This window comes from Dipodomys ordii, unplaced genomic scaffold, assembly GCF_000151885.1.
Source record: "Dipodomys ordii isolate 6190 unplaced genomic scaffold, Dord_2.0 Scaffold3, whole genome shotgun sequence".
Classification (NCBI taxonomy): domain Eukaryota; kingdom Metazoa; phylum Chordata; class Mammalia; order Rodentia; family Heteromyidae; genus Dipodomys; species Dipodomys ordii.
Window position 1 is genome coordinate 36,804,761 of NW_012267219.1, and position 23,424 is coordinate 36,828,184.

A 23,424-nucleotide genomic window follows, 5' to 3' on the forward strand; every position below is an offset into this window, starting at 1 on the left:
TCATTTCTGGGTTTTCAATTCTATTCCATTGGTCCTGAGGTCTGTTCTTATGCCAGTACCAAGCTGTTTTGATTACTATAAAGCCATTGATTTTTGAGGTTTAATTTTATACCCTGCTACTTTGTCAAAGTTTTGAATCAGCTTGAGTAATTTGGGAGTGGAGTCTATGGGATTCTTTAAATACAAGATCATGTCATCTGCAAAGACGGAGAGTTTTTCTTCTTCTTTCCCTATTTGGATCCCCTTTATGTTTGCATCTTGTTTTATTGCTGTAGCTAGGCATTCTAATACTAGATTGAAGAGAAGTGGAGAGAGTGGACATCCTTGTCTTGTTCCTGAGTTAAGACGGAATGGCTTTAGTTTTTCACCATTAAGTATAATGCTGGCTGTAGGTTTGTCATATACAGCCTTTATTGAGGAATGTTCCATGAATTCCTTATTTTTCCAGAACCTTCATCATAAAGGGGTGTTGGATCTTGTCAAATGTTTTTTCTGCATATATTGAGATAACCATGTGGTTCTTATCCTTGCTCCTGTTGATGTGATGAATTGTATTAATTGATTTGCGTATATTGAATCGGCTTTGCATCCCTGAAATGAATCCTGTTTGATCGTGGTGTATGATTTTTTGGATGAATTGTTGAAGTCGATTGGCCAAAATTTTGTTGAGAAGTTTTGCATCAATGTTCATTAAAGAAATGGGTCTATAGTTCTCTTTCTTTGATGAGTCCCTGCCTGGTTTGGGGATGAGGGTTATGATGGCTTCATAGAATGTGTTCGGTAGTGAACTCCATTTACCTATTACTCAATCCTCTTCTCTTCCTCCCACTATTTTAAATATTTGTGTTTATTATTTCCTTGATTTACTACATTAGTTAAGTTTTAATTTAAAAATTTCAAATAGCAAATGCTATTTGAATAAAGAGAAAAATGCTCTTTGAGCTGCAAATGACACATGTAATTTTCTCTCTTCTGAATTTCTTGTAAACCAGGAGTTTAATCTAGATGTTAGATGATACCGAAGATTCTTCTGTTTTAATTGCTAGAACACTTCTTTGATGGTGTTATATCCTACCAGAAAGTGATGTCTGGTAGTATGTACTTTTGTGTGCTGTTGGAATTGATCACTGAGTTCAAGTGTTTGGGCCCTGATTCATCCATTTCAGGTTCCCTAGGTGGTTTTCTCTGGATGGTTATATTTAGCAACTGAAGATGATCATTTCCTTTGTCCAGGACTTCAGTGGAACATAGAAAATAGTGATACTCTAGATATGATAATACTTCCATTGTAATGGATTGGCTGGAATTTTAAAAGTAATTCTTATGATCTCTGATTATCCTGAGACATAATTTATGTGGGAGCTACATCCTTTTCTTCTTTTTCTTCTTCTGAGTACTGGAGATTGAATTCAGAGCCTCAAATACGCTAGGCAGCCACTCTGTCATTGAGTTATAGCCTCAGACTGCTACATGTATTTCTATTTTTTAATTTTTTTAAAATAATGTTACTTATAGGGTTTCCTCGAGATAACTAGGCAAAAAGAAAGAAAATTGTTGCTGTTGTTTTCTTGAGAATCCTTATAAATGGATTTTTTTTAACATTTTTACTTACATTAGAATTATTTTTTACAATTGAATGAATGGATGGATAAGTAAATACATAAATAAGTTAAATAATGTTTGCTGGCCTTTCATTGGGATTGCATTTTTATTGCTAGATCACTCTGGAGAGAACTGATTCTAAATAGTATTTCTACTGAGATTTGCATAAATTTCTTGTAATAATGGTTTACAGACACTTGCTTTTTGCTTGTTCGCCTTGTGTCATGTATGCTTGTTAAACTCATTTCTTGTTTCTAGGAGAGTTCCTTTCAGATTTTTTGGAATTCTTCTATTTGGGTAGTCACGTTATCTTCAAGTAAATATAATTTTCTATCTTTCACTCCTTTTTCTTGCTACATCTCCTACAATGTTTAATAAAAGTAGTGAGAATGAACATTTTCCCTTTTCCCCCAGTTTTTCAAAGGACAGCTTTTGGGGTTCCTGCCCCTTCCCTGTGGGCTCCAGCCCCTGCTGTGTATCAGTGTAGGATCTTTGGCCCAAGTAGTTTTCCTGTTCCTCCCCCAGGGAAAGACGGTTTTGCTCCCCACCTCTTTCCTCTGGCTTTGTATTGGAATCACTGGCCAAAGGATTTTCTGGCCCCTGTCCAGCTGTACACTGTTGTTTCTTGTTAGGAGCCTGCAGAACTTTGCTAGGAGGAGGGTTTCCTGACCCTTCTGCAGCCCCTTAAAGGTTTTACTTCATGTGTGAGAAAGTCCAGGAAGTAGATTAGAGTTTGGTTGCTTTTGTTCCTACAAAGGAGTCTAGCTTGTTCAGGTCTCTGCACTGTACCAGCCTTGTAGGAACATTCTTCAGAAAAGGACTTGTGAGTCTGGGTGGACTCCCTTGTGTCTAGGGCTCTCATGGTATACTACTCACAAGTCCTTGGAATTTTAACTCATTTCTTCATTCATGGCATTTGTATCCTTGCTTCTCCTTGTCTAATCATGCCTAACTAAACCACACAGTTTAGTTGTGCTGAGAATCTCATGTTAAAGGAATGATGCCATATAAATTCTCTTGTGTCTGATCTCTTTCACTCAGTATCATGTTGTTAAGAACTGGCGGTGGCTTTGTGATTATTTTTTTATTCCTTTCAACTGATCATTAGTATCTCATTATGTGTGTACCTAGTTTGTCAAAATACAGTTTGTATAGTTTATACTTCTTAGCTGCTACAAATAAATTATACATATGTCCTAATGCAAATTTCCATGGGACACTGATTCTCAAATACCTCCTCCTACCAGCAATTCTGGCTTCTCCTATATATATATATATTTTTTTTTTAACTGCATTCTAGAGCTGCTGGGATCAGCAAGTTGTGTTTTAATAGACCTCAGGGTGTAACTGTACCTGCTAAAGACTGAGAGCCTCTGGGAGATTCGTAAGGGGAAGAGCTCCTGGCACATAAGGGATAGATGGACAATGCAAACTGCCTTCTCAGTGGCAGTACCAGATAGCCTACTCAGATGGCACCATATCATTAGTGTCCTTGGTCTGTTCCTTGCTAATTCCCTTTTTTATTGTTATTATAAAGGTAATGTACAATAGGGCTACAATTATCTGTCAGGTAAAGAATTTCTTTTTGGACAGTGTCACCCTGTCATCCCTTTACTCTCTGTTTTTCCCTCCCATCCCATCCAACCCACAAGTTCTTTTTTCTTTTTTCTTTTTTTGTTTTGGTCGGACGTGGGGCTTGAACTCTAAGCTTGGGCGCTGTTCCTGTGCTCTTCAGCTCAAGGTGAATGCTCTACCACTTGAGTCACAGCACCACTTCTGGTTTTCAAGTGGTTTATTGGAGATAAGAGTCTCATGGACTTTCCTGCCCGGGCTAGCTTTGAATCGTGATCCTCAGATCTCAGCTTCCTGAGTAGTTAGGATTACAGGCGTGAGCCACCAGCGTATGGCTCAACCTACAAGTTTTTAAATTCATTTTTAACATAGTGTCTCTTGAGTACCACTGCTGCATAATTCTCTTCTTATATTATTTTCACCATATTTTAGTAGATTTAATTAGTTGTGCAAAGGAATTTGATTTTGATACCACATATGCGTGTGCATATATATATATATACATGCACATATAATGTGTATTGATACACAATGATCAGACAACCCTTTATCACTCTCTCCTTCCCTCACTCCCTTTTTTCCCCTCATTTTAGTATATTTATTTGTAAAACTAAAAATTTGGTTACTGGCCTGTGAAATGTGAAAATATGAATTAAATGCTTTAATACATCATCACATTTGCTTTTGGTGCCAAGACCCAGCACACACAGAAAATTCTACGCATATTTATCAAACTGACTTTTCCCATACATTTTCTTCAGTTTAAGGTTCTTTCTTTTTTGTTTTTATTTGTATTTGTTAAAGCTGTAGTCAAGAACAAAACATATCAAATTAGTCTGTAATGCCATTGGAAAGATCACATATTTTTCTGTTTTTTGTTCTTTTAGCTTTTATCTCTTCTTTTTGAAGATTTGTTCAAAAAATTTAATTCTGAGATGAAGAAGATTGCAGACCAGGTGATTCCTAAACAAAGAGCAGCCCAGTTTGACGTGGTGAAGCACATGCGCCAAGACCAGATCACCAATGGCATGGTGAATGCCATTTCTACTGTGAGTCTCTAGTCTTTCTTTCAGAACTTTTCAAGTTGGGAATCTGTTCAGTAAAATGGAAATGTGAAAGACTGAGAATCCAGGTTTTTAAAAATAAAAAACAATATATGCAAATCACAAATTTTCTGCTTGACAAACAGTAATTTTCCTCTTTTATTATTATTGTTATTAACCTCTTACTGTGCCTAATTTATAAGTTAAACTTTTTCATAGCTATGTAGTATAGGAAAAACAGTAAGATGTACCAGGTTCTATGCTTTCTGTGGTTTCAGACATCCCCCGGGGGTCATGGAGGTATTTTCTATGGGAAAGGAAGGACTACTGTACAGTTTTCCTGCCAACTTTGCATTCCTGTTCTATGAAGCACTAAGACAGTAACAGTAGATACACTTGCATTGAGGGAAATACATGTTTTAGTCTAACAACTATTAATAGCTGTCTTTTAAAAGGTACTTATCTCCATTTTTTCCTGTAATAAAGTTGACATATATCAGTTAGGCTTATTAATTGGATACTTTTGTCCAAAAGAATACAAAAGTGTTTTATTTCACAGAAGGTTTCTGTTCTCCAAAGGCCTATCAGCTGTTCTTCCCTGAGTGATGAATTCAGCCCTCAGCAGCTGCTGTGTATTCAGGGCCTTGAGCTATTCATGAAAGTTTATCAGATAGGGTTTTTCTCTCTTTCTTAAAACATAACAACTATAGGTCTATCAGATGAAGTCTGTTTCACGGTTTATATCCCAGACACACAATTAGGTTTATGGATGGCACCTTGCCCCAACAAAGAATAGTGTGGCCCACCATGGTTCCCTAAACAATGAAGAGTAGTGTGGGCTTGTCACCATAGTTGACTTCAGAGGTTTACATGGAGTCTATGCGAGCAGCTCTTGCAGAGAGAGCAATGACCAAGTGGAGGTTTACCCTGCCTGTGGCTGGTGCATGCGCCAAACTCCTGTGGCCCAGACTCATTTGAAGAAAGATATCCCAGAATGTGAGAAAGCCTCGGAGAGCTTGAACATAGTCCTTGCGTCCTGATTCATTCTCTTTAGGTCATAAGAGCTATTTGTGGTAGTTCTTTTCCCCCTGAGGTGACATTGCTTTGCCTTCCCAGTGGGACTGTTTAGTGCTAGGCCTTCTGGCTGGCATGTCCCTATCTGAAAGTGACCAGGAAAAGAGCAACTTATATTGCCTTATTTTAGCTCTGTGCTCAGTATTTATTTACCTTATTTACCCTTACTCTCTGGGTAGAAGTCAGGTTCTACAGTCATTCTCATTCCAAGGTTGAAAGGAGTTCAGTGAGCAGTACAAGAAGTTAATTTGTGGAATACACGTGTTTGCCCTGTTTCTTTGCTTTGGATAAAATTTCTTCCTAAACTTCAGCTGTTTTCTATATTGCAGAAGATGCAAGGTTCCCAGGTGATCTTACTGTAGTGTAATAAGTATAATTGGTTGTAAGTATAAAACTTGTATCATTTCTGAGGATGCTCTGACACATTTCACCTTTCCTACCATAGGGATTTTAAAGATGGTATTTGTGAATCTTCTCCTGAAATTGAATATAAAATCTGCATTCATGTTCTCTGAACATTTTCCTCAGTAAAATACTCATGGCCTTCATCAGGTTCTTAAAGGAGACATGAAGATTCAGATTTCTCTTTTAAATCAGAATTGATCCTACTGGTTTTGTTGTTGTTGTTGTTATTGGTTTACAAAACTTTTATTTTCTACTATTCTGTTTCAGTGCATGTTTCCCTGAATTTGTGTTTGGGGGAAAATTATTTCATATGCACAACTAATGCAACCATCAAATAATATTATTTACAGCCAGCATAGTGTTCTGCACCTGCATTCTTAACTTCTTGGGAGGTAGAGATTGGAAATATCATTGATTTGAGGTTAGTTAGCTCAAACTAAAAGTTCACGAGGCATCTCAACACAAAAATTGGTGTGCTGGTTTCCTGCCATACCATGATCTACCCAATTTCAGTCTACCACACAGTTTAGGAGGTACATGTGTGCTACTGTACCCCACTGTTGATTGAGAAGAGATCTAGAATGTTTCTGCCCAGTGTGGCTAGGATTACAAGCATGAGCCAACAGTGCCCTTTTTGCACTGGCTATTTTTGAAATAAGGTCTCACTTCCTGCCTGTTGCTTGGATAACAAGTGCACACTGCTAGGCCTAGTTCTAATTGAGAAAGAGCCTCAAGAATTTTTTCTGTCCAGGCTGACCTTGAACCAAGGTCTCCCAATCTGAGCCTCCCCGGTAGCTAGAATTAATGGCATTAGCCACCAGTGCCAGCTTATTTCTTAATATGAATATATATATGTGTGTGTATGTGTGTGTGTATATATATATATATATATATATATACACACACACACATACACACACATATATATATAAAAGATACACACACATTTTAGATTTCCTAGGCATTGACTAAGACACAGTTTGGCATCAGACTTGGTAATACAAAACTGTACAAATTCAGTATGAGACCATGTCTGAAAAACAAACTAAGAAAAGCAAAAGGACTAGAAGTTATGGCTCAAATCATAAAGTATCTGGGTAGTGTGCACAAGGCCCTAAGTACTGCAAAAAGAAACAGAAGCCTATAATTTATTCATTATCCCTAATAACTACTCTCAGAGTTGCCTTTGTTGTGCTATATTTGTCTCTAAGACTAACTTTGGAAGATATCCACATCATCCCAATATTAGATTATCTCTTTGGACTCAAAACTAGTTTTACCCTTAATGTGTGTGGAAAAGGCTAGTGTTGGGTTAAACTGACTTACTCAGTGTGGAATGAGTTCGATGGCTGCTCTGGTATGAGATGTTTGATGAACTGAAGCATGCTGAGATAATTTCCAAACATAGTTCTGATTTCGTATATTCCCAGAACATCCCTGCAAGTGACCCTGCAGTTTTGATTTATTTACTGAATGTCTATCATGGCTACAATTTTGTAACGAATCATTTCCAATGGTGAACTTCTCAGATTGACTCCTCAGGTTCAGGCAGCAGATGAAAGGGTTGAGGGTCGTCTATCATTCATCTCTCTGCAGGGAAATTGGTCTCTAAAGAGATTTAAAATGGACCGCCAGGGTGTGACCCAGGTGCTATCCCGCTTGTCCTATATATCTGCTCTGGGCATGATGACAAGAATCTCTTCCCAGTTTGAAAAAACAAGAAAAGTGAGTGGTCCTCGCTCCCTCCAGCCATCTCAGTGGGGGATGCTCTGTCCTTCTGATACACCTGAAGGAGAGGTAAAGTACCCAGCAAGTTTCTGTGGGGTTAGAGGTCATAACTGTTGGGATGTAAAACTCTTGGTGTTCTGCTTCTGTTCCAGCCCCCTCTGCATATCTTCTGTTTTGATTAGCCACTTATTTGGCAAGAAATGTTAATGCAACTTGTCAAGATTACATCGTTATCATTCTAAAACCTTTTTTTTTTTTTTTCCAATCCCGGGGCTTAAACTCAGGGCCTGGGCACTGTCCCCGAGCTTCCTTTGCTCAAGACTAGCATTCTACCATTTGAGCCACAGTGCCACTTCCAGCTTTTTCTGTTTAGTGGTACTGAGGAATCAAGCCCAGGGATTCATGCATGCTAGGCAAGCACTCTACTACTAAGCCATATTCTCAGCCCCTCATTCTAAAACCTTTAACCTGAAGAAGCATCTGATTCATATCTTACATAAAGAGAGGCATGTACCATTTCCATGCTTATCTTAGTTTATCCCAAGAATGAAACCAGGCAGTGAAAAAGGGGTAAGAGTATAGACAACTGGGAGACCCATTACCTTTGATGCTCCCAAGAGTAAGAGTGTTTAGAGGACCTCATGTATTTAGTTGTAGCCAACTAGGTACCTACAGTCCAAGATAAAGTAGTTATGACTTACATAGGAAGCAAAAACCATTGTTCCAACTCAACCCAGGATTTACCTACATTTACTTTTATATCCCCTGTTATTCCCTGGGTGGCTCCTTCTTTTGGATGTAGTCATTCTTACTGTCACTTGATTCTGTTCCTTCAAGCAAAGGGTCATCTATGTATCTCAGCATGGCCTTTCTGATCCAGCATCACGTACTGCTTGATCACCGGTGGTCTCTCTTACCTTAGAATGTCCTTTATTCTTTCTTTGCCTTTCATAACTAAGAAACTTCAGTGTTCTGGCTGGCTCTTTTATAAACAGTCTCCATTTCCAGCCAGAAGTTTTATGTGTTCACGTAGCCACAGTTATCCCTATCTTTCTCTACCATTTTCCCCATTATCAACAAAACAATTGTGATGTTCCATTGTCTGCTAATACCAGTTTGCACAGTCAGTTAACATGTATGGTCATCGTTATTTATAATTACAAGCAGTACTGTGTTGAGTATTTCTGTGACTGGATCTATTTTACATTCTTCTTAAGACACATTTCTGGGTTAAAAGAGGGTGTGTGTGCGCGTGCATGCATGTGCATGTATGTGTGTGTTTTAAAGGCTTTCCTGTGAATTGCCTTGTGTACTACTTTTTATTGCCAACAGCAAAGTGGTAAAGGTATTTTTCAGACACAGATTATACTTTGCATTATTAATGTTTATTTTAGAAATCACCATGTTATAATTTTTTTCTTTTTAGGCCTGTGGTTTGGTTAAAAACTTGGCCCTTATGACACACATCACAACTGACATGGAAGATGGACCTATTGTTAAGCTAGCTAGTAACCTGGGAGTAGAAGATGTAAATTTACTATGTGGGGAAGAACTTTCTTATCCAAATGTGTTTCTGGTCTTCCTTAATGGTAAGTATCCTATAGAGACATTCATTCTAAAACAACCTGTTGGGAGTTGAGAGAAAATCCATTACTTCTTTCTATTTAAAGCACAAGCATACCTTAAATTCTGGGCCCAGAATTACCCTAATGGCTGCCAAGGGAGAATAAAGTTTCACGTGGTATCATTCAGAGCAAGTTAAATAGATGAGTTATTCTGCAGACATGATGAAATCACCCTAGAATGCAGTGATCCTGTGCAGTCATGATGAGGGGTATATGAGCAGCTGTGGCCAGTGCCCCTTCCAATGGCTTATCCTTCAATTGCTTCTTTCATTATCCCTGCCTCCTTAAGAAAGGTGGCATCAGTTTCTCCATCCTTTTCTTGTACTGACTTGGTATAGTCTCTGTACTCATTTGATGTGCTTATCCCATGCTGCTTAGTTAATGCATCTTTTAGTCCCCCACTGCCCCCATTCCTCCCAGCCCAAGGTCCACTAACCCTTTACAGTGTAAGCTGGCTGGTGAGAAAGGGTCTGTGAACTGCCTGCCTTGCCTAGGGCTGACCAGAGTGGATGCTCACTCTGCACTCTCATTCCATACTTCCTCAGCTCACTGATGGTAACCACACAGCATGGAGTAGCTGTAAGGCAGGGGTTGTCCTTAGCATATCATATAGATCACTTCATGACATCTGCACAACTTACATGCTGTGAGAGGGCCAGGGTTCAGATCCCAAGCTCATGCCTATAACACTGTGCTGACAGCTGAGGAAAGGAAAGCTAATATTCCCAGAATTCCTTAGCCAGTGAGTGGTGGTAGTATAGACCTCAGTCTGTCCACGACCACACTGTGTCTCTTCCTATGGCCACAATGTTAATAAATAGCATGTCCAAACAACTACTCAGTGCACCTTAGTGTTTTCACTGTATGGATAAATCGGATTTTATCACTCAGGTGATTTGAAATCATATTGCATCTATTTCTGTCTTACTTTGTCTTATTTCCTTTTCTTAGGTAACATCTTGGGTGTCATTAGGGACCATAAAAAGCTAGTGAATACATTTCGACTGATGCGAAGAGCAGGCTATATCAATGAATTTGTTTCCATATCAACAAATCTGACAGACCGATGTGTTTATATTTCCTCTGATGGAGGAAGGCTGTGCAGGTATATTTCCTTAAAAGAATTCAAGTGTCTTTCTATAAACTGTTGAAAAAAATAGGCTCATTTTTATTAAGCTGCTTTAACCTTTTTCACTATTATGATAGTTCAAAGATTGATAGGAGACAAAGGAAGGTCTAAAGTTTGTAGAAGAAAGAAGCTGCCCTCAGAGAACTCAGTCCTATGGGAGAGACAAAAATATTTACTAGTTAGTAATGGTCAGCTCTTTTAGTAACTAATGCTACCCACTTTTATTTTAATTGTATTCTGTGTGAGTAAGGCTTTAACTATATTCAGCCCCATGATATGAGATGGTTTTCATTTAATAAATGAGAAAACTGAGATTCCCTAAGTTTATGTTATATACCTAGAGCTAGAGGGTGGCACTGTAAGTTTATAGAACTCCCTTGATTCTAACAATCGTGAGTAAACTTACTGTATTTTATGGCTACAGTAGTACTTGGGTACAGAGGAAAAGGAGAATAGCTGGGAAAGGCAATAATGAAAATGTAAAAGCATGAAGAAAAAAGAATAGCATTAGACCCAGTAGAAAAGTGGGTTACTTTTGTTCATTCAGGGAGCATTTATTAAGGACTTCATGCACAAATTCTGTCCAGCATCTTGAGGTACAGAAACAAATATGACATAGTGTCTACTCCTTTAGGGAGGGACGTACAGGGATGCTGTTAAACTTTTAAGACTGCCCCTTACTCTTTACTTCAAGGTCTTTGTAACTACTTTAGTTAGTGTTTTTTCTATGCCTGAACACATCCTCATTTTCTTTGATTTTTATCCTTTTAGTAAATTCTGAATGTTACCAGTAAATTCCAGTTTTGCCTAAAGTAGCCAGAACTGGTTTCTCTGATGGTATACCTGGAAATGATGTATCTGTCTTTGAACTCCAACTTGCCACTTTCTGACCTAATACATTGCATAAGTTGCTTCTGAGCCTTGGTTTTCTTAACTGTAAAAATGGAAGTGATAAAGTCTACCTATGTTTGTTCTGAGAAGTGGCAGGATATTGTACACACTCAGAGGATTTTGGACAAATTAAGTGCTTTTTTAAATAGCTATTAACAATATGACCTAATTATGAAACAATGACAGATTCTAGATTATTCTTTTTCCAGCACTTGTCTCTTGCATGCAGTACATTCAGGCATATTCTGAAAGGAAACTTTTTTTTTAGAAGTAATTTTGTAATGACAGACCATAGATTTGCCAGAAAGACTAGAACTTACTGAGGTGACAGCACTTCTCCGTCCTGCTCCTGTCTCTGAGTGTCAGCCTGAACTCTAGCAGCTCTCCAGTAGAGTGTACTGTCAACTCTCCTTTCCCTACCAAGCACAGCCAGGCTTTCAGGGTGCCGTGGGTATCCATGAACAGCTACCCTGTTCACTTTTTAGTAACTTTGTGATTGGGCTGCTCTCTTTTTGGTGCTTAAAACTGCTCAGTAGTCCTCGCAGAGAGTTATCTGGGCTGCAGGGTAAGTGCACAAGTGTCTGTTGGCTACTTGCTTCCCTCTGTAAGAGCTGCTTATCCAAATAGCAACAGCCCTTGACGTTTCCGAGCTGCATGCCATCCTTTGTGTGGGTGTTTCCTTGTGGTGGTGAAGAGCTCAGAAGCAAATCACCATTGACAGTTACAGGTTAATCTGCAGAGTACTCATTCTACCTTCCACCTGAGAAATTGCTAGAAATCACAAAGCAGGGAAGCTGTTGTCTGCAATCGTATATCACTCTTTTTGGTCAAGTGTCACTTTAACCTGTTAGTTTAGCTGAGTGACCTTTATTCTAAATCAAACGACCCTCAATATCTGGCTGTTCATTAGATCTTCTGTTGATCCTGTTTTCCTCAGTGACAGGTTTCTTTGCCAGCAGACTCCTTAGGTATTTTATCAGGTACTTGTTACCTGTATGAAATGCATTCTAGGGCCTTCAGTGGATGCCTGGAAACCACATATTTTTCTAAATCTTATGCATGCTAAGATAGTTTTGATCTGATAACTGAGACTGCTATAAATGAGTAATGGACAGGTAACCTGTGTCATGTGGGCTCATTAGACAAAGGAACATCACATCCTAGGCAGAATGGAGTGAGAGGATAGAATTATTTCTGTAGTTTTCCACGTAATATTTCCAAACCACCATTGACCTTATGTAACTGAAATCAGTAAAAGCAAAACTAGAGAAGCTATAGATAAAGGGAGAGTACTATAGACCAGATGCTCTGCCATGGACCATCAGGAGATGCTTCTGGAATGAATGACACCTTTCCAGTTTTGTTTAAATACTATGTAAAAGCTTCATTTCTCTTCAGACTTTATTGAGCATCATCTTGATGCTGCTTTTTCATTTAAAACCAAATGTTTCCTAGGAAACTTGGAGGAAGTACCATATATGTACATGTTTATGAATGTATATGCTCACATGTACATGAACTTGTGTGCATGAGAAACAGAGGCTAGGTCCCTACGTGCTTATATATGCATGCAAAAAGTACCCAGTGTCTACAGGAAATTAGGAATGAGTGTATTATCTAAATCTTCTCTCATTCTGCTGTGGTAAGCGTAAACAGTCAGACATAATTCTTCTGAGTCATAACTATTACTTTGCTTTTGTTTTTTGTTTTTCATTGTAGACCTTACATAATTGTTAAGAATCAGAAGCCAGCAGTCACTAATAAACATATGGAAGAATTGGCTCAGGGGTACAGGTAAACATCCAAAAGTAAAAATTACCAATCTCCTTAAATATACACGTTCTTTAATCAGCTTACATGACATTATTTAATCTGTTCTTTTTAAGAAAAGTATACTGTCATACTAGTCTCTTAATTCCTCTCCACCAAATACATCAGCATGTAAGCATTCTCCATGTGAAGTTCCTTGGCCATGGTGAAGTGTTTATTGCATTCGATCATGAGGCTTACAGTGTCTTGGCATTAACTCACTGCACTATTAAGTGTTTCTAGTAAGAAAAGAACTCACAGTAATATGTTGATGTAGACATTTTGAGTTTCTCTTTATTTTATTCTTGTATTTTATTGATATACTGGTATACTGGCCTCAACTCAGAGCCTCATGCTTGTTAGGCAGGCATTCTACTACTTGAGCCACACCTCCAGCTTTAAAGTAATGGATTTTTTTAAAAACTGGGGAACAGATGGACAAAAAGCACAGACTTTCAGGCTTTTGTTTCAGTGATGTATGATCACACTATAATCCAAGAGTATGTTTCAAATATCCAATTAATTAATATTTTGGGAGACAAAAGTACTTTGGGCCTAAATGAAAGACAGGATTTTTTTTGTGTTATTATATGCGATATTACAGTAAAATGCTATTTAACAATGCCTCTTTAACAACATATTCCCAGGAATTTTGAAGATTTCTTACATGAAAGTCTGGTTGAATATTTAGATGTGAATGAAGAAAATGACTGTAACATCGCCCTTTATGAACACACAATTAATAAGTAAGTAGCAAAGCTTGCTGTACCTGTACCAACTATCTCAACTGTACCATCCTCCTCAGTTCTTCAGTCATGTCCAATAAGAACTGTTACAAAGATGAGATAAGAATTGAAAGTATCTCAAAGCTGCAAGCAAGCCATCTTTGATTCAGTTAGTCTTCCTATTTGTGACACTAGTGTACATTTTTAGGAGAAATTGCTTCTCTGGTTTTAATATCCAGTTAGTGTTAAAAAAATTTTTTTGGACCAATCATTGGTCTAAAATGTGTTCCATTTCTTCTAGAGAAGATTTTGTCATGGGACATCTCAATTCTTATTGTCAGTGCAGGAATTACAATACAGTATGTCTCTAAGCTTATGTGCAATGTAAACTTGAAATGGTAATGTGTTCAGAATATTCCTTCTAGAGTAGTGATGTTTTAAGAGCCATCTAGGGTCCATTTTCAGTATACTAGAAGATGTCTTTCTATCTTGCTTTGTTGTACATATAAATAATGTACCACTTGGGTAAGATTAGAATGTTTTCTGCTACAAAATGAAATATGTCACTGTATTTATATTATAATTTGGTAAGCACTGCTTTTAGATAAAACTTTTATTCCTTAAAATTGTGAATCTCTGAACTTAGATATTATGTGATCTTATATATGTTGCTATCATGTGATCTTATATATGTTGCTGTCACAACAAAAAGGGAAAAAACGGTGTGATGCTTCCTTTCATTCTTTTCAAATTACCTCAATCTTTATTTATAAAGTGGTTTTCAATTATCTGGAAAATATCACCCTGGCTAGTATGTAAACAGAACAGTATACTTAAAACAAATGTTGTTTCACTCTAGTCTGAAAATACAGTTTCAAGTTGTTGCTTTTAAAAAAACAACAATAAAAGTTAGAACCCTTTCCTGCTGACAAAGACCTAGGTATCTTAAGAGGATTGGGATTCTGCTAGGTCCTAAGGAAATTGATGTTCTTCCAGGACCTATGTCACTAAATTAGGGACATAATTCAATACATGTATTGGAAAAAATAGATGAATAAATTCATGAACAAGAGATCTGTTACCAAGTACGTTGCAGTCAGATTTCTATGGAGGGTTGGGACCTGGTCTCTTAGAAATTCTCTACAAGTACTAAACTACACTTAAAGTTATTAAGGTTCCACTTTATAAACACTTGGAAGGAAGAATTACCAGAGACCATAGATCTGGAATATATTATCTATTGTAATACCTAGAAATAACCTGGCTACTTTTTCCCATTAAAGCTTCTCATTTGCTTTATTATATAGACAAAACTGTTTTCTTTAAAAACATAAAAGTAACTAAGGTTCTAATACCTATCTAATAAAAATATAGTACACACCATAAGTGTAAGTTCAAATTTCCTAGTAGCCACATTAAAAAATGTAAAAAGTCACAGGTAAGATTAATAATATTTTATTTAGCCCACCATGTCCAAATATTATGTCAACATAAAATGAACATAAAAACATAGAAATAGTCTACTTTTTTGTTATTATTGTTGGTCACGGGACTTGAACCTAGGGCCTGGGCGCTGTCCCTGAGCTCTTTTCTCAAGGCTAGTGCTCTGCCACTTTGAGCCACTGCTGCACTTCCAGTTTTCTAGTGGTTAATTGGAGATTGGAGTCTCACAGATTTTCCTGCTTGGACTGAGTTTGAACTGTGACTCTCAGATCTCAGCCTCCTGAGTAGCTAGGATAACAGATGTATGCCACCAGAGCCTAGCTATTTTACTTCTTTTTCTACTACTTGTCTTCAAAATCTAGTAATACACTTATAACACATCTCATTTTGAAAGCCTAATTTCATTAGCAATAACTCAAATCTGATTTTATAAACTTATAGTTGAAAAATATAAATTGTTTCTATTATAATTAATTTTTTAACATTTTCAGTAACAGTTACTTATTTTAGACTTGACTTTTAAATTGTAAAATAAAAATTGAGCTCTTCAGTCCTAGTAGCCTAATGTTTCAAGTGCTCAGCAACCATTGTCAGCCAGTGGGTACCATGTTGGTTCCCATTTGCCCTCATAACTTCATAGAGGAGTTCTATTCTAACATGACAATATAGTCTTCTCATTGATGTAAGTTGGGAGAATAAGGAACAGCAGGCTACTCATCCATGTGGAAATTAATACTGCATTTCTATGTTCTGTATAGTAATTTATTTGCTACATATTAATAATAGCACATTATTATAATTCTTCATTTTCTACAAAAAGCAGTTCTACAGTTTCCCTTCTCTTGTGTTTGTCACTAGTAAATTTTCTATCATTGTTTTTTTGAATTTTCATGCTTTTTTATATTTTATTTAAACATTATTAGATCACTTTTATTGGCATTGAGGTTGATTTGCCCCTTGGGGACATAGTAATATTTTTTCATTCCTGTTAAGAAACTTGATATTTAAGATACCTAATTTTTCATTAACTTTCTAGAGATACTACCCACTTGGAGATTGAACCCTTCACTCTTCTTGGTGTCTGTGCTGGCCTGATCCCATACCCTCATCATAACCAGTCCCCAAGAAACACCTACCAGTGTGCTATGGGCAAACAAGCCATGGGTAAGATTTCTTTCTCAAACTTGGTTCAAAATGTTTGCAGAAAGCTGTTACATCTTTTCACTGGTATTCCATGTTTGGGTCAATCAGGTAACAGTGATGCCTGAGCATCGTCTAGCTCAGGGTCCCCTGTGGGGTTCAGGGCTTTGCCCTGTGAACCACTTAAATAGAAATGCAGATCTCTCTCCACTTGTTCCCTTAACCAAAGAAAGTGACAAAAATGTCACAGAATAATGAGAGAATAAAAACAAAGTCCTTTATAGGTAAAGTGTAAGTGATTAACCAGGAGAGATGGAAAAAAGAACAAAAACTCAAGTTGATGGAAGAGGAAGAAACATCTTTCTGTACATTGTACAGGAGAATGTCCCTTGGGGTTGTCTGCCTGAGTGTCACTGAACTTGTTATATCCTTGTGGCTGCTAGTGTACCTCCTAACACTTGTTATACTAGCTTCTTAGTTCATCTTCTTTCTGTTTCGTCTTCTCTTTCACCTGTCTGTCAATGAGTTTATCATTTCACCCAACCTACTTATAATATTTATTGAGCACAACTGTCCATGAGACACTACGGTCGAGCCTGAAAGCAGAAGCACAACAGAGGTTTAAGCAAGTGTTTTCTGGTCAGGTCTCTACTTTGGGTGCTCTCTAGAATAAACAGGATATCCTTAGTGATGCAGAACAGAAGTGCTATAGGTGGAAAAGATTGAGTTTTCTTTAAAGGTAATACAGAGAGAGTTTTTGTCTGTTCCCAACTCCAAGGCACATTTTGTTTATCTTAAATCATTTAAGTCCTTGTAAACTTAACACATTTTCTTTTCACTTATGCCTGCAACATAGACATAACCTGTCATGTCTAGTTTTAAGCGCCACTAGGAGCTTCATAGAGAAGTTGTGAAGCTGCAGAGAGGAAGGTTTTTGCCTTGCCTTTCAGTGACAACCAGAATGCAGTTGGGCTGCACCTGGTCAGGGCACAACATTCAGGAATCCTACTTCTTCCCTGGGGAGAGAGCATGTGCATTTCCTCTCAAGTTTTTATGTTGCCCTTTGGCTATCTAGAAGAAATTTTTAAAAGCATGTTGTCTTGCTACCATTTACCTGAATGATGTAAAGCCGGGACAGTTGGGAATAATTCCCAGTGGGAAAATCTAAGCGGCACTCATCAATTTTGTCTCTCCCATTCATCCTCAGCAGTAGCATGGGTCGATGTCCTGTTTGTGCTTCTAGCTAACAAGTTGAGATATACAGTACTGAACCCTGCTCGTCCTGAAAGGGCTATCACTTCTATTGGCTTTACCAAAGCATTTTGTTTCCTGATGTGAATCCCAGCTGAAACAATACACCTTTTGTGTAGAACCTTCAGCAGAATTAACAGAAGACTAATCGCTTCATCGCTAATGCCACTCTTTATGTGTTTGAAGATTAAAACAGAAGAACTGCCACTGGCTCCACTTAGTGAAGCTTTTCTTTTTAAAAGAAATAAATAGTAGGCCTAAAGGAAAGAAATAATACATATATATATAGAAATATGTTTTATTTTTTATAACTCCCTTCTGTACCAAAAAAAGCAACCTTTATTTCGTGGCTCTGAGTATCTGAAGTAGTGGGTTAGTTGCCACACACAGTTAAGCAGGATCAGTGTGTACAGAAAGCCAATTCAGTGTCTGTAGAGTTCTTTTGTAGTTTTCTGTGTGAAGGTTTTTTTCCTCGTTTTGTTGTGAGTGTCATTTGCAATTCATTGTCTGTGTTTTCTGAGGTTGGTGTATTCAGCTGCTGTGACCCTGGGTCCCGCACATTTAGCTCCTTGGATACAATCCTCTGACGTTACTGCTGACGCTTGCAAGACAAAAGCCACTGAATATCTTAAGTAATAAAAACTGCCTTTGTGACTGTTCATTATTATAAAACACCTGACTGGAAAGAAAAGCGTGGAGGAAACTACATTTAAAGTTGGCACATGGCACTTTGGAATAGCTTCCTGAGCGTTGAGCAATGCAATATGAAAAATCACCAAGGGAAAAGGACTGTGGAGAGAGAAAACCTAGCATAGAGACCCAGGTCTGTAAAGTGGACCTAGCCCTTGAAGTAGGACCATTTTAACTCCATGCTGCCCTGACAGCCAGTAACTAAGTCACACGGTCCCATTTTAAGTAAGCACTATCACTGAAGATTATTTAATCTCACAGTGCTAGGGCAGATTTTCTAAGGTCATGTTTTAATTTCTATTGTCTGTCTATGTTGAAATGAACAATAAATTTGCAAAAATGAATTGCTTCACCAAGCATTCCAGCCAACTGGGAAAATTTGCTGTATACCAATCTTCACCCCTTCAGTACCAGCCAACCCTCCCCAAGAGAATGAAGCAGTAAGTCATTTCTGTCACTACAAAGAACCAAGACAGTACAAACCACAGAAGCTGAAAGCCTTACCTCGTAACATAAGAAAGAGCTAATCCAGCATAAAACACCAGCAGGGGAGGTTTTTAAAATCTTACACACTGTAAGCTATTAATGAAGTTCGAGTTTTCGCACAGCATCTCTTTGTGCTACTGAGAACCCCTCTTTGATGCATGCCGCTTGGTGTGTAGTGATGGCTCAGCCGGTAGTCAGGTAGATACCTGGTCATGGCAAGGTCTCCAGGTCACGGGTTGTATGCTGGAGCTGCATTGTGTGGACACTCAGTGGCCCCGAGGATAAGTTCACACAAGTCACACTTTCATATCCTGCTTATTTTATTAACTGGCAGACCTCTGGGGAAAAGGATTGCTCAGTCACTATCAGTTAATGAATATGCATCAGGCAGTCTCCCAGCCCCCACCACAGTTTCTTCCCAACCCTCCCGTCTTCAACTCCAAATTGCTAGGACTTGTTTTGGGAATTTGGTTTTGTTTTTCTTGACTCAGAAGTTAATGACACCACGGTTTCTGTTTTTAGTAGACTCTGTTCCTAAGCAGATAGTTTCTTCCCTTATGTTCTTTAAAGTAGAGTGAGAGGAAGTAGAGCTGTGGCTCAAAGTGGTAGAGCACTAGCCTTGAGCAAAAGAGCTCAGGGACAGCACCTGACCCTTGAGTTCAAGCCCCATGACCGACCCCCCCCCAAAAAAAGAGAGAGAGATACTGGAAATAGAAATTGAGATAAGAATTGGTTCCTTTCCATACCTCATGTCCACTTTCTGTTTAATTTTTTGGGAGTAAAGAATGAAGAAAAAAATATTGACCAAACTATTCATGACAGTCTTTTTTTTTTTTACAATCCTGCTATTGGCTGAGCTATTTCAGGTATAAGTTTCTGTGGTATTTTGTAAGACTAGAATGATGGCAATGAATTCCTGTGGAAGTAAACTGAAGTTTATCTTGTAGATTGTTTGGAGGTACAGTGGGTGACATTGCAGAGTGATAGGTGAATAATTTCCTGTACTCCAATATTGTTACTTATCACAGTAAATGTGGCCACTTACTAAATAACCCTATTTTTCTGGAGGGATGGGTACAAGGATAGGGATAATGGGGATTGAACCCAGGGCCTCATATATAGGCTTTACCCCTGAGCTACACCCTCAGACCCCCAAATAACTTGCTTCTGAATTTCTTCTTTCAATTGCAGTAATAATCCTATGAGATATAATACATTTTTTTCTGATAAGCTGACTTAGTTTGGTTGAATAACTTAGAAAAGGATACACACACACATATGTTCAATATAATGTCATATATAACTTACTAAAATTCTTATCAGTTAAAATGTACTTCTTTTCCTCTTTCCTAACTTCATGGATTGTAGTCGGGCTGCCTTCCTTGCTAGAATGTACATTACTAGCTCATTGAAGATAGGGATGGTCTGTCTTATCACTTATCTTTGGGCTAGCATAGTGCTTTCTTGGTAAGTAGTATGATAAATACTTAATGAAATTTTCAAGATGAGTGAATTTCTGAATGTATTAAAAATCACAAGAGGGCTGGGAAGTTGGCTCAGTGGTAGAGCGTTTGCCTTGCATGCTCAAGGCCCTGGGTTCGATTCCTCAGCACCACATAAGCAAAAAGAAAAAAGCCGGAAGTGACGGTGTGGCTCAAGTGATAGAGCACTAGCCTTGAGCTGAAGAGCTGAGGGACAGCGCCCAGGCCCAGAGTTCAGGACCCACGACCGGACCCAAAAAATAAATAAATAAAAAATAAAAATCATAAGAGCAGATTTTCTACAAGAATTGTGAGCCAAAGGGTAAGTTGTAGGAATAATATATAATATCAGTAAGAGGGAAGACATCTAGGTGAATAGGACAGTAGAGTCAAGGGGCTGGGGATGTAGCAATTCAGTGATAGTGTACTTGCTTAACATCGAAAGGCCCTGAGTTTGATCTCTACTTCCATAAAAAAGAAAAAGGTCCAGAAAACACACACACATCCACATATTTATGAGTAATTGATTTTCATTGAAAATGTCACAGCAATTCATTGAGGAAGGAAAGTCTTCAAAAAGATGAAATCTTTGTAATTTTTGTATATTTGTATTGGAAAAAAATGAACATTAACTTTTACCTCATGCCAACTTGAAATTAACATAACACAAAGTGGATCATAACCATAAATGTAAAAAGCTAAAGTCATAAAACTTGCAGAGGAAGAGCTCAATGAAAATCTTCATGATCCAAGTTAAGCTAAAACTTCTTAGCTAGGATGCAAAAAGTAGTAATTGTATAAAGAAAAGATTAAGTTGAAATTTCTCACAATTAAACCTGTGCCCTTTGAAAGACACTGTATAGAATATCGAAAATGCAACCCATAGGGCAGAAAAAAAGTATTTTCAATACACATCTGACAAAGGATTTGAATCTAGTATAACAAAGAATTCTTTGATAATAGGACAACACAAGTGAAAGAAGGGCAAAGCAAAACCAAAATGTAGCCCTTCGTAAAGTAATGGGAATGGCCAGTAAGCATACCAGACTGTTCACCAGTATTCGTTGTCAGTAAATGCAAACTAAACTGCTGTGGGATACTATTACACACATATTGGAATGATTACAACTGAAAATCTGACACAATCACTGTCAGTGAGGATGCAGAGCTACCAAAAGGCTCAACAAACAATTGTTTATTTATACAATAGAATGAGCTTTGATGTACACCAGTGAGTGAATCTTAGAATCATTATGCTAAGTGAAAGGAATAATCCTAAGACTATATATCACTCAACAAAATGCAAACTGAGCTACAATGTTACAAAGATCAGTTGGTCACTGGGGCCTAGGACAGGTGGAGAGATCTTTTGGGATTATCAGCATGGTCTGATTTTGATCATAGTCTTAGTAACACAAGTAAGAAAGAGAAAGAAGAGTGTGTATATATGTGTACTTTCATCAATTCATATACTTGCTTTTTTAAAAAAAATACTACTGGGGCTTGAACTCAGAACTTTACCATTGCTAAGTAGTACTCTACCACTGGAGCCACTCTTCTGTCAGTTCATGTTAAATAGAGGACATTTGTTGTATTGGTTATGGATTACAAGAAGGAAGGAGGGAAGAAGGGAGGGAAAGAGGGAAGAGCAAGGAAGGGAAGGAAGGAAAATGCAACTTTTTTCAAGTATGCATGTTCTAAGTTGTTTGAGCCTTAATAACTTGTCATCCCACTTTAAATAAAAGTACATCTTCACTACTTTAACCTACTTTGCTTTGCTGATTTGTGACTTAGAAAATAGGGCTTTGTAAGAAAGAGTATGCCCTGGTATTAGAAAAATAAATCATTGGAGACTCTTAAGTACAGAAAATGGGACAATAGATATTCTCATTAGTTGTTTTAGAGCATTACCTACTGCACTTTCTAAGGAATCAGGAAATCGTAAGAGCCTCCTACTTAGGGCATGTGTTTCACAAAGGCAAGTCTTAGTCGATTTCTTGTGACATTTTCTCAGAAAAATACCAAATAGCTAGTTAGCCATTCATGTTTTTTAATAAAAAATAAGAGGGAGTCTGATGGCATTTTAAAGTTCTATGGCTTAGAAATGGTAGTTCGTAGATCATGTTTTCAGGTACACACTTACTGTGCTGCTTTGAAAGCATGTACGTGTATGGTCCCACAAGTTCTTTAAAAAGTCTGTATAGAAAATTTTCTGATGAGATAATAAACTCAAACATGTGCTGAACAGTTTTCTTCTTCCCCATTCAGTGGCCAGCTGTAATGCCCAAGAATGATGTTGTGGGCCTGGCAGCACAATTTATAGCAGGATCCTGGCTCTTTGGCCATTGTTTAGAGGTGCAGCCATTTCTGTTTCCCTGCTGCATGATAATGCTTGTCTCAAGTTTTAGAAGACATGCTTGGCAGCCTGGTGGGACATTGCCTGAACCCTAGTCTCAAGCTGGGTAAAGTACACAATTGGAGCTGAAATCGCAACATAAATTTTAAATGATTTCATGGAAAAGGACAAACTTGTTGTCAGTGAACTTTACCATGATCCGAGCAGCAGTAGTCTTGTTTCTAAAACAGTAAGTGATCTATTGTCAGGTATCCTGTCCCATTTATTAGTTGGCACTAAAATAGCATAAATTAGTTGGCAGCTTATAGTGCAGACTCAACAAAAACTTCTTGAGGTTCAGTGTGACTATTGTCTTTCAGCTAAACCTTGATAAAATTTTCTACAAATGCATAGTTATAAGAAGTATAATGAGATTCTAATTTGACCTTGATTGAGCATTATGAAATTGCACTGCACTAGGAGAATTTCTCTGGGTATATCATACAGATTTTGTTATTGTTTTCAATAGTAATTGTTAAGGTGCACCATGTTATTTTTTGCTGCTTGAATTGTTGATTTTGAGTCCTAAATTGAGATCACCATTGGTTAGATAACATGAATATAGGAGGAGTTCAAAGAACTAGATGTGGAATTGTTTTGTTGTTGTTACTGTTCTTGTTGAACTCAAGGCCTCATGTTCTCACTGGGCTTCCTTGCTTATGGCTGGCACTCTGCTACTTGAGCCCTGCCTCTAGCCCAGGTTGTTTTGCCTTGCTTTGTTTTATTTTGCTGGTTAATTAGAGGTGGAGTCTTATGGACTTTTCTTCCCTGATGGGCTTCAAACCGCTACTAATCCTCCTGAGTAGCCGGGATTACAGTAGGCTTGAGCCACCAATGCCTGGCTTGAATGTGGATATTTCCTGGTCCTCTGGTAACTCCATGATCTGGCCCATGAGCACCCTAGGGTTTATGTGTGTAGATGACACTTATGGAGG

General features: G+C 37.9%; 1 protein-coding gene across 1 annotated transcript in view; it reads left to right on the forward strand.

Annotated features, from left to right (window-relative positions):
- The window catches only part of Polr3b (polymerase (RNA) III (DNA directed) polypeptide B), a 91,721-nt gene that overhangs the window by 36,956 nt on the left and 31,341 nt on the right, over window positions 1–23,424 (forward strand). The window contains exons 13-19 of the mRNA XM_013022600.1: window positions 4,062–4,223; window positions 7,293–7,493; window positions 8,851–9,013; window positions 10,001–10,154; window positions 12,789–12,863; window positions 13,526–13,624; window positions 16,083–16,210. Coding sequence (XP_012878054.1) covers window positions 4,062–4,223; window positions 7,293–7,493; window positions 8,851–9,013; window positions 10,001–10,154; window positions 12,789–12,863; window positions 13,526–13,624; window positions 16,083–16,210 — 982 coding nt within the window. The remainder of the gene's footprint in view (window positions 1–4,061; window positions 4,224–7,292; window positions 7,494–8,850; window positions 9,014–10,000; window positions 10,155–12,788; window positions 12,864–13,525; window positions 13,625–16,082; window positions 16,211–23,424) is intronic.